Source organism: Hipposideros armiger, unplaced genomic scaffold (genome assembly GCF_001890085.2).
Source record: "Hipposideros armiger isolate ML-2016 unplaced genomic scaffold, ASM189008v1 scaffold_111, whole genome shotgun sequence".
Taxonomy (NCBI): Eukaryota; Metazoa; Chordata; class Mammalia; order Chiroptera; family Hipposideridae; genus Hipposideros; species Hipposideros armiger.
This window is the reverse complement of record NW_017731461.1, coordinates 162,994-178,700: the sequence shown is the minus strand read 5'-3', so window position 1 is coordinate 178,700 and position 15,707 is coordinate 162,994. Positions and strand designations below refer to the sequence as shown.

The window sequence follows — 15,707 nt, the reverse complement described above, 5'->3', positions numbered from 1 at the left end:
ATTCTTTCAGGCAACTTTATCTTAGTGACTTTTGCTAATTGAAAATGTTGATTTTCAGTTACCTATAAATGCATATATATATAGCCAAGTCATTGAAACCAATGACTGCCACACATTTGTTCTATCTGTTATACACTTTTTTACTTTTTCTCTCTTGTTTAGGAAGTCCTACTCCAACCACCCATGAGATAGTCACAGTGGGTGATCCTTTACTCTCCTCTGGACTTCGAAGCATTGGCTCCAGGCGTCACAGCACTTCTTCCTTGTCACCTCAGCGGTCTAAACTCCGGATAATGTCTCCAGTGAGAACTGGAAGTACTTACTCCAGAAATAGTGTTTCCTCAGTCTCTGCCCTAGGGACCGCTGCAGATCTTGAGTCAAGTGCCAAAGCAGTCGATCATGTCTTAGGGCCACTGAATTCAAATACTAATTTAGGGCAAAACACTTCCACCTCTTCAAATTTGCAAAGGACAGTGGTTACTGTGGTCACTAAAACCAGTCACTTGGATGGATCTTCATCTTCAGAAATGAAGCATTCCAGTGCTTCAGACTTGGCATCCAAGAGCTCTTCTTTGAAAGGAGAGAAGACCAAAGTGCTGAGTTCCAAGAGTTCAGAGGGACCTGCACATAATGTAGCTTACCCTGGCATTCCTAAACTGGCCCCACAGGTCCCTAATACAACATCTGGAGAATTAAATGTTAGTAAAATCAGCACTTTTGCTGAACTCTCTTCAGTACCATTTTCTTCTAAAGAAGCTCTCTCCTTCCCACCACTCCATTTGAGAGGGCAAAGGAATGATCGAGACCAACGTATAGATTCTAACCAGTCAGTAAACCCCCCTCCCGACGAAGATACTGAAGTCAAAACCATGAAGCTATCTGGAGTGAGCAACAGATCATCTATTACAAATGAACATATGGGATCGAGTTCCAGAGACAGGAGACAGAAAGGGAAAAAATCTTGTAAAGAAACTTTCAAAGAAAAGCATTCCAGTAAGTCTCTTTTGGAACCTGGTCAGGTGATAACTGGTGAGGAAGGAAACCTAAAGCCTGAGTTTGTTGATGAAGTTTTGACTCCTGAGTTTATGGGGCAACGACCATGTAATAATGTTTCTTCTGATAAGATTGGGGACAAAGTCCTTTCTATTCCAGGAGTCCCCAAAACTCTATCCATGCAAGCAGAAGGCTCTGCCAAGGAATTGCAGACACCCCGGAAACGCACAGTCAAAGTAACACTGACACCTCTAAAAATGGAAAATGAGAATCAGTCCAAGAATACCACGAAGGAAAGTAGTCCTGTTTCCCCTTTGCAGATAGAGTCAGCATCTCCAACAGAACCAATTTCAGCCTCTGAAAGTCTAGGAGATGGTACAGTGGCCCAACCAAGCCCCAATAATACCTCATCACAGGATTCTCAGAGTAACAACTATCAGAATCTTCCAGTACAGGACAGAAATCTAATGCTTCCAGAGGGCCCCAAGCCTCAGGAGGATGGCTCTTTCAAGAGGAGATATCCTCGTCGCAGTGCCCGGGCACGTTCTAACATGTTCTTTGGGCTCACCCCACTCTATGGGGTAAGATCCTATGGTGAAGAAGACATTCCATTCTACAGCAGCTCAACTGGGAAGAAACGAGGCAAGAGATCAGCTGAAGGACAGGTGGATGGGGCTGATGACTTAAGCACTTCAGACGAAGATGACTTATACTATTACAATTTCACTAGAACAGTGATTTCTTCAGGGGCAGAGGAGCGACTGGCATCTCATAACTTGTTTCGGGAGGAGGAACAGTGTGATCTTCCCAAAATTTCACAGTTGGATGGTGTTGATGATGGGACAGAGAGCGATACTAGTGTCACAGCCACAACAAGAAAAAGCAGCCAGATTCCAAAAAGAAATGGTAAAGAAAATGGAACAGAGAACTTAAAGATTGATCGACCTGAAGATGCTGGTGAAAAAGAACATGTCATTAAGAGTTCTGTTGGCCACAAAAATGAGCCAAAGATGGATAACTGCCACTCTGTAAACAGAGTTAAGACCCAGGGACAGGATTCTTTGGAAGCTCAGCTCAGCTCATTGGAGTCGAGTCGCAGAGTCCACACAAGCACCCCCTCAGACAAAAATTTACTGGACACCTATAACACTGAGCTCCTCAAATCTGACTCAGATAATAACAATAGTGATGACTGTGGGAATATCCTGCCCTCAGACATTATGGACTTTGTGCTAAAGAATACTCCGTCCATGCAGGCTTTGGGTGAGAGCCCAGAGTCCTCTTCATCAGAACTCCTGAACCTTGGGGAAGGTTTAGGTCTTGATAGTAATCGTGAAAAAGACATGGGTCTTTTTGAAGTGTTTTCTCAGCAGCTGCCGACAACAGAACCTGTGGACAGTAGTGTGTCTTCCTCTATCTCAGCAGAGGAGCAGTTTGAGTTGCCTCTAGAGCTACCATCTGATCTCTCTGTCCTGACCACTCGGAGTCCCACTGTCCCCAGCCAGAATCCCAGTAGACTCGCTGTAATCTCAGACTCAGCAGAGAAGAGAGTATCCATCACGGAAAAATCTGTGGCCGCCTCTGAAGGTGACTCGGCACTGCTGAGTCCAGGAGTAGATGCAACGCCTGAAGGCCACATGACTCCTGACCATTTTATCCAAGGACACATGGATGCGGACCACATCTCCAGCCCTCCTTGTGGTTCAGTGGAGCAAGGTCATGGCAACAATCAGGATTTAACTAGAAACAGTAGCACCCCTGGCCTCCAGGTACCTGTTTCCCCTACTGTTCCTATCCAGAACCAGAAATATGTGCCCAATTCTACTGATAGTCCTGGCTCATCTCAGATTTCCAATGCAGCTGTCCAGACCACTCCACCCCACCTGAAACCAGCCACTGAGAAACTCATTGTTGTTAACCAGAATATGCAGCCACTTTACGTTCTCCAAACTCTTCCAAATGGAGTGACCCAAAAAATCCAGTTGACCTCTTCTGTTAGTTCTACACCCAATGTGATGGAGACAAATACTTCAGTATTGGGGTCCATGGGCAGTGGTCTCACCCTAACCACAGGACTAAATCCAAGCTTGCCAGCTTCTCAATCTTTGTTCCCTCCTGCTAGCAAGGGATTGCTCCCCATGCCTCATCACCAGCACTTACATTCCTTCCCTGCAGCTACTCAAAGTAGTTTCCCACCTAACATCAGCAGTCCTCCCTCAGGCCTCCTTATTGGGGTTCAGCCTCCTCCAGATCCCCAGCTTTTGGTTTCAGAAGCCAGCCAGAGGACAGACCTCAGTACCACAGTAGCCACTCCATCCTCTGGACTCAAGAAAAGACCCATATCTCGTCTACAGACCCGAAAGAATAAAAAACTTGCTCCCTCTAGTACCCCTTCAAACATTGCCCCTTCCGATGTGGTTCCTAACATGACATTGATTAACTTCACACCCTCCCAGCTTCCAAATCATCCCAATCTGTTAGATTTGGGGTCACTTAATACATCATCTCACCGAACTGTCCCCAACATCATAAAAAGGTCTAAATCTGGCATGTATTTTGAACAGGCACCCCTGTTACCACAGAATGTGGGAGGAACTGCTGCCACAGCAGCGTGCACATCAACAATAAGCCAGGATACTGGCCATCTTACGTCAGGGCCTGTGTCTGGCTTGGCATCTGGTTCCTCCGTCTTGAATGTTGTATCCATGCAAACTACAACAGCCCCTACAAGCAGTGCGTCAGTTCCAGGACATGTCGCATTAACCAACCCGAGGTTGCTGGGTACCCCGGATATTGGCTCCATAAGCAATCTTTTAATCAAAGCTAGTCCCCAAAGCCTGGGGATTCAGGACCAGCCTATGGCTTTACTGCCAAGTTCAGGAATGTTTCCACAACTGGGGACATCACAGACTCCTTCTACTGCCACAATGACAGCAGCATCTGGCATCTGTGTCCTCCCCTCTGCTCAGACTATGGGCATAGCAGCTGCTTCACCTTCTGGGGAAGCAGAAGAACACTATCCGCTTCAGCACGTGAACCAGCTCCTTGCCAGCAAAACTGTGATTCTCTCTTCCCAGCGTGATCTTGATTCTGCTTCAGGAACCCAGGGATCCAACTTTACCCAGACAGTAGATGCTCATAATAGCATGGGCCTAGAGCAGAATAAGGCTTTATCCTCAGCTGTGCCAGCCAGCTCAGCCTCTCCTGGGGGCTCTCCATCCTCTGGACAGCAGTCAGCAAGCCCCTCAGTGCCGGCTCCCGCTAAACCCAAACCAAAAATCAAACGGATTCAGCTGCCTTTGGACAAAGGGAATGGCAAGAAGCACAAAGTTTCCCATTTGCGGACCAGTTCTTCTGAAGCACACATTCCAGACCAAGAAGCCAACACGACATCCCTGACCTCAGTCACAGGGTGAGAGATCCAAAAATTGGCTGTGCTGGGTCTGTGGGATCTGTGCTTTGGATCAGAGGCTGTTGAAGTGGTAGCTCCTCTGTCCAGGTTGCAGTACTTGGGGGTTTTCTGGGGTTTGACTTTTTGTTTGTTTGTTTTTTCCTCGCACTGGTGGTTTATAGAGCAAAATTCCGTTTCATCCATGGGCAGTTGGTCTTGGATGGAAACATCTCTAATTACTCTTTGCTCTGATTTAAAATAATGCTGCTATTTGCTCCTGTTTCTTTTTTGCTGAGAGTTAGGATACTAAGGGTTGATTATTCCTGTGTGGTGGGCAAAGCCACCTGTTGTAGATGGAATCCTTTAAAAATATTATCATTGACATATACAGAATGTGCACAAGTTACTTTTACATATGTATGCACCCATGTAGCCACTATTCAGACCAAGATAAAAAAAACAAAAAAAACATTTCTAGTGTTCCAGAAGGCTCCTTGAGCCCCCACAAGATAACCACTATCTAACCCGTGTTACCACAGATTGGTTTTCCTGGCTCATATATTTTATTATGTCATTTCTTTGGACTGACCTTCACATTTGGTACATATTTACTGGTGGTTTTTTTCTTGAAAAGATACAAATGATTCTGTTCTAGGACCCCAGGAGCAGAGGCTGAGCAGCAGGATACAGCTAATGTGGAACAGTCATCACAAAAAGAGTGTGGGCAGCCTGCAGGGTAAGCATAAAAGTTAGTTTTCTCAGATTAAGTTCTCAAGTCTATCCATTTTATTTAAAAAATAGATCTTCTTGATTTGTATTGATTTTTGTTGCCAAAGTTTTTTTTTTTTAATGGAAATAACCATGCTTGTTAAAAAAGTAAAATAAAATATCCAGCATGGAATTGTTTAAATAATGGTTAATGATTCCCTACTCGTCCTGCCTAACCCCTTCCCAGTCTATTCCTTAGGAAGTAACCGTTGCTAATAATTTGTTTTCATCCATGCAGACATTTCTATACAATGCAGATGTACATGGTGTATGTATGAATATGTATATACTTTTTTTTACAAAAAGTGAATAATGCTGTACATACTGTTCCGTACTTGTTTTTATCACTTGTATTGCCTACACATTTCTGTGCCAGTATATATATAGATGCACTTCATTTTTTTAATGGGCTGCCTCCAGTTGGATTACAATAACTTGTACAGATCTATAAATTAACTAGCCCCCATTGATATACATTTAGATTGTTTCCAAGATTTATTTAATTTTTAAAATTGAAAATTGGTGGTGGTTACTAGCTCATGCAGCTTAATTTTGTCTTTAGTTAAAGCAGCTAAGTTAAGCAGCTCTTAAGTAACTCCAGAACTGCTTCTAACAAGTGTTGTTTTATTTTATTTTTTTTTCACCAATACTAAGGGTATGAGAAAAAAAATTAAGGACACAATCTACAACTTCAAAAGCAGAAACTTAATGTCAGTATTTGGGGGAAAATCTCATAAAAGATGGTTTTATGTTATGTACCATACAGTAGTGTGGTGATGCTGTTCATTCAACAGGTTCTACACAGAGCACCCTGTGGTTCATTTCTAGTAGCTGTTTTGTATAATTGGCACAGCTGTCTGGCAGATTATGGACAGTTTTTATCTTTGAATTAAAGAACTAGCTGATGTTACTTCTCATGTTTGGTGTTTTTTGTTGTTGTTGGTGGTGGTGGTGGTGTTTTATTCAGGCAAGTGGCTGTTCTTCCTGAGATTCAGACAACACAAAATCCAGCAAACGAACAAGAAAATACAGGTATGTGGGTGGGTAACAGGTTAGAATCAGAATTTCAGAGCCAAAATACTATGAAAATCAACTACGTTACCTACTGATTTTCTAGATTAAAAAAATATATATCTAAGTTCCAAAGAAGTTAAGTGATTGGCCAGAGTTGTAGACTGAGACTCAGAGCATCTATCTACTGGCCCCATGCTCTTCCACTGCATATTCTATGATCATCTGTCAACTAAAGGAACCAAGACTAAAACCTATAAACACCCTCCTGCTCTACTTGCTTTATAGCCGTGTGATTTAAATAGATAGTGATAACCTGACTTCATCCCTTAGTTGTCACTGAAGAAAAGCAAGAACGATTTTTGTTGTATAAGATAGTCAGATTTTGCTTATGACACCAGATCCATCTCCATAGCATTTTCCATCTGTCCTAATGAATTGGATCAGTAAACAACTGCACTTTAAGATTAGAGAAGTCTGTATATAGGGCTTTGCCCATTTCTGTTGAGGAGACTTCCCCAAAGAGAACTAGGTAGAGAATATACACATAGGCATAGCATAAGATTCTGGATGTAATCACATTCTGCTGACTAGCTGCTTCCTCTTTATGTAAGAAGGCAGTAAGGGCTGGTAGTGCAGACTCGAGCCAGATGGATTGAAATCCCCCTTATTAGCTGCATGAACTTGTGCTACTTAACTTCTCTCTACCTCAGTTTCCTCACCTTTAAAATGTAGATAATAATACCTACCTCACTGAACTGTTGTGAGGTTTATATGAGTTAATATATAGGGAATTCCTAAGAGTGTCTCATACATAGTGCTTTATAAATATTAACCATTACTATTTTTTTTACTTTGACCCTATTGAGGGCAGTTATGTATTGAAAAACTATCAAATTGTCATACCAGAAACTACCACAGAAACAGCATGACTTTATGTTAAAAAATTCTTGTTTTAGTCATTTCTAGCTATGACCTAGGTAGCAAGCTGCTATACCTCTTTGAGACTCATTTATTATCTGTAAATGGGAATAATTACCAACTATGGAATGTTGTTAGGCTTAGAGGTAACATATGCCAAGTCAATGCTCAGTAAGTTTGTTGCAGCGCTTTTTTTCCTCTTTCTTCCTCACAGAATCTAAAACAGCAGAAGAAGAAGAAAGTAATTTCAGCTCTCCACTGATGCTTTGGCTTCAGCAAGAACAGAAGCGGAAGGAAAGCATTACTGAGAAAAAGCCCAAGAAAGGACTTGTTTTTGAAATTTCAAGTGATGATGGCTTCCAGATCTGTGCAGAAAGTATTGAAGGTGAGCAGGTTAAATTAGGTTGGCCTGCCAGCACAGGCCCTGTTGCAGCTAGATCTGCACTTTCTGTGTATTTGTACCACTTACGCAGGCAGTTTTGTGTGAACTATTATAGAAGATACTCGAAGACATTATACATTTAACTTGTTCTTTGGAAATTGGTGTTGTTGAGAAATAGTTCATAATTTATGTAAAAAGTTAATGATATAGTCTATGTTTATTAAGATTGCACACACCCTAGCAGAGCACTGTCTGCTTATCTCCCTCACCTCAACCAGAGTTGTCTTACACCACTCCTTGTGCTCCTTAAACGCTGTATCACCTTTGTGCCTTCACACAATACTTCCCTCGGCCTGGAATGCTCTCCCTGCCCTCATTCACGTGCTGAACTCCAGCTCACCCCTCACAATTCAGCTCGGAAAGTCTTCTCTGATCTTCTGAGGCAGATAAGCAGTCCAACTCCCTCCTTTCTGCCCCTTTTAGATTCTTCAGTATTTTTCATAGCTTAAAACTTGTTTTATAAACGTTTGTTTACTTTTATGTCTTACTCAACAGGGAGCGTCCCATAAGGGCTTGAATTTTATTTTCTTATTCATCTTTGTACTCTAAAGACATAGGTGCTCATTAGCTGTTGCAGGACTAGTGCATGTTCTGTAGGCAATAAGTACTAGAAGAATTTGAAGGAAAGAAAGATCACTGTGGGTCAGTTTGGATTATTGAAAAACCAATAAGATAAATAGAATAGAAGATTTTTTTTTTTTAAGGAGATAATAGAAATTGGGTTAGGCAAAGAGAAGGGGGAGGGCTTTCTAAGAAGGGATGTTAGCAAGACAGATTAGCATTTGGTGCATGTAGAGCAGTGTCAGGAGGGAAGATAACGCTGAAATCCATGTGAGGTATGTGGTGAGAGAGAAAATTGGCAAGGTGGATTGGGCACAGGTTTTGGAGGGCCTTCAGTGCCAAACCATGAGGCCTTTGAAAATTTGGGAGAGTGGAATAAAAGCAGAATTGCAGGAAGCTTAATGTGGTAGTTCCATAAGATAGATTGAGTTGGAGACACTAGAAGGCAAGAGGTCACTAATGAGAGCATTGCTACAGTAGAGATGTCAGGTAATAAACCCCTTTTCTAGTGGGAAAAGAAAGAGGAATGCACACACTTAATGACTGCATGGATATGGAGAATAGGGAGAAGAGTCAAAGATGACTCTGAAGATTCATTCGGGCCTGGATGACTAAAAAAAAAAGGTATGTAAGGAAAACAAAGAAATAACTAGGTTGAGTGTATGAGTTCCACATAAGACATTGAGTGTGGAGTAGTAATAAGAAATTCAACAGACAGTAAGAGATATCAAAATCTTAGGTTAGAGCTAGAAGGGATTGTAAAGGTTTTCTAGTTACACCCCTTAATTTGAAGGAACTGAGAAGTTATGATCTCCCCACACTCCTGGTTAAATTGTTAACGCTAATATTGTATTGGTTGAGGGTATGGGGAATAGAATTAATATCAAACATTCAGGTTTGGGACCCAGACTACCATCAAGGGATGTGAATGCTTTGGGGATTCAGCGGTCATTTTCAGAAGGTATGAATCTCCTTACTGCTTCTTTATCCTTTCTAACAGAAAAAACACACTGCTGGGTAGTGCACCTCCTCAGCTTCTTATGCACCAAACTGACTTAAACTAACAAAACAAAAAACTATTCTGGCAGGGTGTGTTTTCATGCTGTAGGGATTCTAAGCACAATGCTTTTGCACACACCATTGGTGTTGAGACGTTTGCTTGAATATTTTTATTTTCTCACAGATGCCTGGAAGTCACTGACAGATAAAGTCCAGGAAGCTCGATCAAATGCCCGCCTAAAGCAGCTCTCATTTGCAGGTAATGGCTAGAGCAGTCATTTTATTTCTCTCAGACTGATAACTTGTTGGTCTAAGTTACAGTGTTGATCTTACCCAAAAAAAATAAATAATTTTTTTAAATAATTTTTTACAGCTTTATTGCGATTATAATTAATACTGTACAGTTCACCCATTTTTTAAAAAGCATACAATTCAGTGGCATTTAGTATATTCAAAGAGTTGTGCAACTATTAGTTCTGTATAATTCCAGAACATTTTCATTATCCCTAAAAGAAACCTCGTACCCATTAGCAGTCATTTCTCAGCCGCATCCCCTGGCAACCACTAATTTTTCTGTCTCTGTGAATTTGCTTGTACGTTTCATATAAATGGAATCATACACTATGTGGCCTTTTTTGACTGTTTTTTTTTTTTTCATTTAACATAATGCTTTTAAGATTTCTCTATGCTATAACAGTGCATCCAAACTTCATTCCTTATTTTTTAACAAATGAATTTTTTTATTGTAAAATACACATGACATAAAATTTATCATCTTAACCATTTTTAAGTGCACAATTCAGTGGTGTTAAATACATTTTCATTGTTGTGTAACCATCACCACCACATCCATCCCTATAACTCTTCATCTTGTAAAACTGAAACTGTGTGCCATTAAACAATAACTCTTCATTCTCCCTCGCATTCTCGCTCCTGACAGCCACCATTATATTTTTTGTCTTTATGATTTTGACTACCTCATATAAGTGGAATCATACAGTATGTGTCTTTTTGTGGCTGGCTTATTTTACTTAGCATAATTTCCTGAAGGTTCATCCATGTTGTAGTGTATGCTTCCTTTTTAAGATTGAATACTATTCCACTGTATGTGTATTTCACATTTTGCTTATCCATTGATTGTTGATGGACACTTGGGTTGCTTCTTTGTTTTAGCTATTATGAATAATTTTGCTATGAACATGAATATACAGATACCTCTTTGAGAGTCTGTTTTTAATACTTTTGGGGGGTATATACCAGAAGTAGAATTGCTGGATCATACGATAATTCTATTTTTAATATTTTGAGGAAACATTATACTGTTTTCTACAACAGCTGTACCATTTTATAATACATTCCTACCAACGGTGGACAAGGATTTCAGTTTATCCACATTCTTGCTGTTTGTTTGCTTGTTTGCTGTTTGTTTTTATAGTAGCCATCCAATGGGAATAAGGTGGTATCTTGTAGTTTTCTATTTATATGCCAAATGATTAGTGATATTGCGCATCTTTTCATGTGTTAATTGATCATTTGTATATCTTTGGAGAAATGTTCATTCGAGTGCTTTGCTTATTTTTAAATCAGGTTGTTGTTTTGTTGTTGTTTTGTGGAGGGCGCATCTCAGTGGCCCATGTGGGGATCGAACCGGCAACCATAATGTTATGAGCACTGCGCTCTATCCAACTGAGCTAACCTGCTGCCCCAGGTTGTTTGTTTTTTTGTTGTTGACTTTTAGAAGTTTTCTGTATGTTTCTATATGTAAAATTCTACACCTGGAGGAAACCAACATTTTGACTCAGTGTTCTCAGCCTCAAATTGAATACCCTAGCCCTTTCTTCTTGCCAGTGGGACAGAGATTTCTTTGGTTTATCCATGTCTTTTACTGCCATGTGGAATGGTAGTAAGAAACCATGAGCTCTGGAGGCAGAGACACCTGATTTCAAGCTCTATTTCTGCCCTGTTGCTATTAATATTACATTGGATGCAAGCTAATTACCTCCTCTGAGTCCCAATTTCCTTCCTTAGCTATAAAGTGGGAATGTTAATGCAACCTTCAAAATTTTCTGTGAGGATTAATTAAAATAATGAACCAGACATTATTGGCAGCCTTTTATTTATATATAACTATTTATTACATATACATAAGTGTTTATTTATATATTCTAATATTCCTAATGTGCCAAATGAAGGCCATTATCCTGACTGAAGGGATTTGAGACAGCATGGAGAGAAATTATTGAATACTAGCATTTTTTTGATAGTGTCTTTTGGAACACACAATTTTTTAATTGTGATGAAGTCCCATTTGTCTGTTTTTTATTTTGATACCTGTGCCTGTGGTGTCCAAGAAATCATTCCCAAATCCAGTGTTGTGAAAATTTTATCCCATGTTTTCTTCTCAGAGTTTTATAGTTTTAGGTCTTACATTTAGGTCCTTGATCCATTCTGAGTTAATTTTTATATATGGGGTTAGGTAAAGAACCAACTTCATTCATTTGCATGTGTATATCCAGTTTTCCCAGCACCATTTTTTGAAAAGACTGTCTTTTCCCCATTGAATGGTCTTGGCAAAAATCATTTGACCATATATGTGAGGGTTTATTACTGAGCTGTCAATTCTATTCCATTGGTCTACATGTCTGTCTTTATGCCATTAGCACACTGTTTTGATTACTGTAGCTTTGTTATCAATTTTGAAATCAGGAAGTATGAGTCCTCCAGTTCGTCTGTTTCAAGATTGTTTTGGCTATTTGGGGATCCCGTGAGATTCCATATGAATTTTAGAATGAGTTCTATTTCTGCAAAAGAGATCATTGGCATTTTCATAGGGATTGCTTTCTCTGTAGATCGCTTTGAGTAGTGTCAACATTTTAACAATATTAAGTCTTCCAATTCATGAACTTGGGATGAGTTTCCATTTGTTTATGTCTTTTTAAAATTTCTGTCAGCAATGTTTTTGTGGTTTTCATTGTACGAGTCTTTCACCACCTTGATTAAGTTAATTCCTAAGTACTTTTCTCTTTGTGATGCTATTATAAGTAGATTTGTTTTTGAAATTTTCTTTTCAGATTGTTCATTATTCGTATAAAGAAATGCAACTGATTTTTGTGTGTTGACTTTATATCCTGCTACTTAGCTTAATTTATTTATTTGTTCTAATAATTTTGTGGACTCTGGGGTTTTCTACATATAAGATAATATCTGCAAACAGATAATCTTTCTTCTTCCTTTGCAGTTTGGGTACCTTTTATTTATTTTTCTTACCTAATTGCCCTCACTAGAATTTCCAGTACTGTGTTGAATAGAAGTGGTGAAAGCAGGCATCCTTGCCTTGTTCATGATCTTAGAGGAAAAGCTTTCAATCTTTCACCATTGAGTATGATATTCACTGTGGATTTTTCATATATGGTTTTTATTAGTATTTTGTTCCTTTATATTGCCAAATATTCCATTATGTGTTATACCACTTGTGTTTTATTCATTCATCAACTGATGGACATTTGGGTTTTTTTCCATCTTCTGACTATGGTGAATAGTGTTGCCGTGAATATTCATGTGCAACTTTTTGTGTAGACATATTTTTATTTCTCTTGGGTATATACCTAGGAGTGGAATTGCTGGGTCATAATGGTAACTCTATGTTTAACTTTTTGAGGAACTGCCAAAGTTTTTCCAAAGTGACTGCACCATTTTACATTTCCACCAACAATGTACAATGGTTCCAGTATCCACATCCTTGGCGACACTTGTCATTGTGTGTCTTTTTTTTATTATAGACATCTTAGTGAGTGTGAAATGATATCTCATTGTGGTTTTATTATACCATTTATTTATTTATTTATTTACTTACTTACTTACTTACTTATTTATTTAAGATTTTATTGAGGAAGAGAACATTGTGTTTTTCTAGGACCCATCAGCTCCAAGTGAAGTTGTCCAAGTCAAGTTGTTGTCCTTCAGTTTTAGTTGTGGAGGGCACAGCTCAGCTCCAAGTCCAGTTGCTGCTTTCAATCTAGTGGTGGGGTTAGGCGGGGCGCAGAGCCACCCGGCCGGCCCAATTACACCTTCTTTTTAAATTTGAAAGTTTCTCATTGCTATTAGACTTCAAATTAAATTTAGACGGTGTGAAACATTAATATAGTTAGTTCAAGTGAACATTAAAGATTTTAATTAATCTAAGGTAGAAAACTTCCGTTAACTTTTTTTTCCGTATCTATCTACATCGCTAACCACCTTTCAGATTGGTCCTGGGAAGGGAAGTGAATGACTACTTAGAGGAATTTGACTTTATCTATAATGTTTTTATTTTAAGAAAAGGAGGGAAAGGGGCAGCCGGATAGCTCAGTTGGTTAGAGCAAGTGCTCTGAACAACAAGGGTGCCGGTTCGATTCCCATATAAGCCTGTGAGCTGCACCCTCCGCAACTGGATTGAAGACAACGACTTGAGCTGAGCTGCTGCTACACTGCCGGTGGGCAGCCAGATGGCTCAGTTGGTTAGAGTGCATGCTCTTTTAACAACAGGGTTGCTGGTTCGATTCCCGCATGGGATGATGGGCTGCACCCCCCTGCAACTAGATTGAAAATGGCAACTGGACTTGGAGCTGAGCTACGCCCTCCACAACCAGATTGAAGGACAACAGCTTGACTTGGAGCTGATGGGTCCTGGAAAAAACACACTGTTACCCAATAACAGTGGTTCAGATCCTTCTGTGTGTCTTAGAGTGGTCCATAGGCATGAATCACAACCTCTGGGCTTGGAGATGAGAAAGCTGAATGTTTTTTAAAGATTTTATTGGGTAATTGGGGGAGGGGAACAGACAAGTTGCTGTCCTTTTGTTCTTCAGTCTAGTTGTGGAAGATGTCGCTTCACTGGCCCATATTGGTATTATCATTGTGCTCTTCCCGGGTGAGGCAGATCAGTCGCTGGCCACTGGATGTCCGCTCACGGCAGCTCTTGGCAGCTCATGCCAGCTGCCAGCCGCTCACAGTAGCTTACGGGAGCCCACTGCAGCCTACGCTGTCACCGGCAACTCATGGCAGCCCAGCTCCAGGTCAAGCTGTTGTTCACTATCTTAGTGGTAGAGGGCACAGCATCACTAGCCCTCATGTGGGATCTGAACCAGGACCCGGCTACTCAGAGCTGGCATCCCAAGCCAACTCTTAACCAACGCACCACTTGGCCGGCCCAAAGCTCAATTTTTAACACACACCCCAAATAATTCTTATTACTTATATTGCATGAGCTTTCATATTAGCATACCATGGTTCATGCAGTTCCATCTACTAGGAATGGCCTGCTTCCCTCCATCTTCTCTCTCCTGCACCCCAAATTCCCTGGTTTGCTTGACAAACTTCCGTTAATCCTTCAAGACCCTGCTCAAAGTTACCTTTTTTTTTTTTTTAAGCCTTTGTTGACCATTCTTCTCTATACCTATTGCCTTATCACTTAGGATGTGTTTGGCCTCAAGTTACAGAAATCCCAATTCTTTACTGATTTAATTAAACAGGAAGATGATTTATCATCTTCCATAACACAGTCCAGAGGCAGGATAGGCATCAGGATTGACCGATATGGGAGTTTGCAGTGTCATAAAGATCTAGATTCTTTCCTTCTTTCCACTTTGCTGTCAGTGGTAAAGCTTCATCTTCAAGCTGATAGCAAATGACTGCAGCAGTTCCCAGGGTCATAGTCAGTCGTGGCAATGTTTGGGGGAGGGGCTTTTTGTTAGCAAGAAGTGGACTTCTCTCATCTCACAGACCAGAACTTGGTTCCATGTCCATTCCTAAGTCACTGCCAAGGGGACTGGGATTCCCGGGTTTTGCTTAGACTGATCATTGGGTGTAGAATGGGTGCTGAAGGTTAACCATAATGATCACTCTGTTCCCCAGTTCAACATGTGCCTATCATTCTCCATTTCCACTGCTGCCACCTTGTCCTTGACCCCATATATTCTAGTGGCAGATATAAGAACTCTAAAAAAGATAAAACGGGATAATGAAATAGTGACACAAAGATGGGTAGTTGGTGACAAGGATCCTCTTCTAGATATAGTGGTCAGGAAGGGAATCTTCTTGAAGAAGTAACATTAAAGTTGAAACCTGAGTGATAATGAGAAGCCAGTCTTGCAATAATTAGTATAAAAGTCCTCAGTGCAGGAGAAAGAGCAGGTGAAAAAGCCCTGAAGTGGGACTACCTTTGTGAGTTTATTGTGTGTCTCTTCCATGAAATAAAAGCTCTGTGAATACAGGTACCTTGCCTCTTGCCTGCCTTGTTTATCTCTATTCCTGAGGTTCTGTCTGGCACAGTGGACAGATGGAAAGAATGTGCAGGATACAGTAAGTGCTCAGTAAATATTTGTTGAACGAATAAATGAATCCCCCACAACAGATAGATTGTTTCCTCTTAAAAGTTCCCACAGTACTTTATACTCTACCTTTATTTTATTTGGATATTTTCACATTGTATGGTTTGTGTACACATCTGCCCCTCTCTGCCAACAGTTCTGTGAGAACATGCATTATTCATCTTTGTTTTCCAATTATTGACACATTGTAAGCCCTCCTGTGCATGTAAAGTTGAACACTCAGCCTTAGTATCAAAATGAACTTTTTGTGAAA

General features: G+C 40.4%; 1 protein-coding gene across 7 annotated transcripts in view; it reads left to right on the top strand.

Annotated features, from left to right (window-relative positions):
• KMT2A (lysine methyltransferase 2A) overlaps window positions 1-15,707 on the top strand; it is an 80,479-nt gene that overhangs the window by 56,246 nt on the left and 8,526 nt on the right. For all 7 annotated transcript variants that reach the window (XM_019647429.1, XM_019647423.1, XM_019647428.1 and 4 more), the window contains 5 exons: window positions 163-4,405; window positions 5,040-5,120; window positions 6,120-6,184; window positions 7,299-7,469; window positions 9,271-9,345. In XM_019647429.1, the coding sequence (XP_019502974.1) occupies window positions 163-4,405; window positions 5,040-5,120; window positions 6,120-6,184; window positions 7,299-7,469; window positions 9,271-9,345 (4,635 nt within the window). The remainder of the gene's footprint in view (window positions 1-162; window positions 4,406-5,039; window positions 5,121-6,119; window positions 6,185-7,298; window positions 7,470-9,270; window positions 9,346-15,707) is intronic.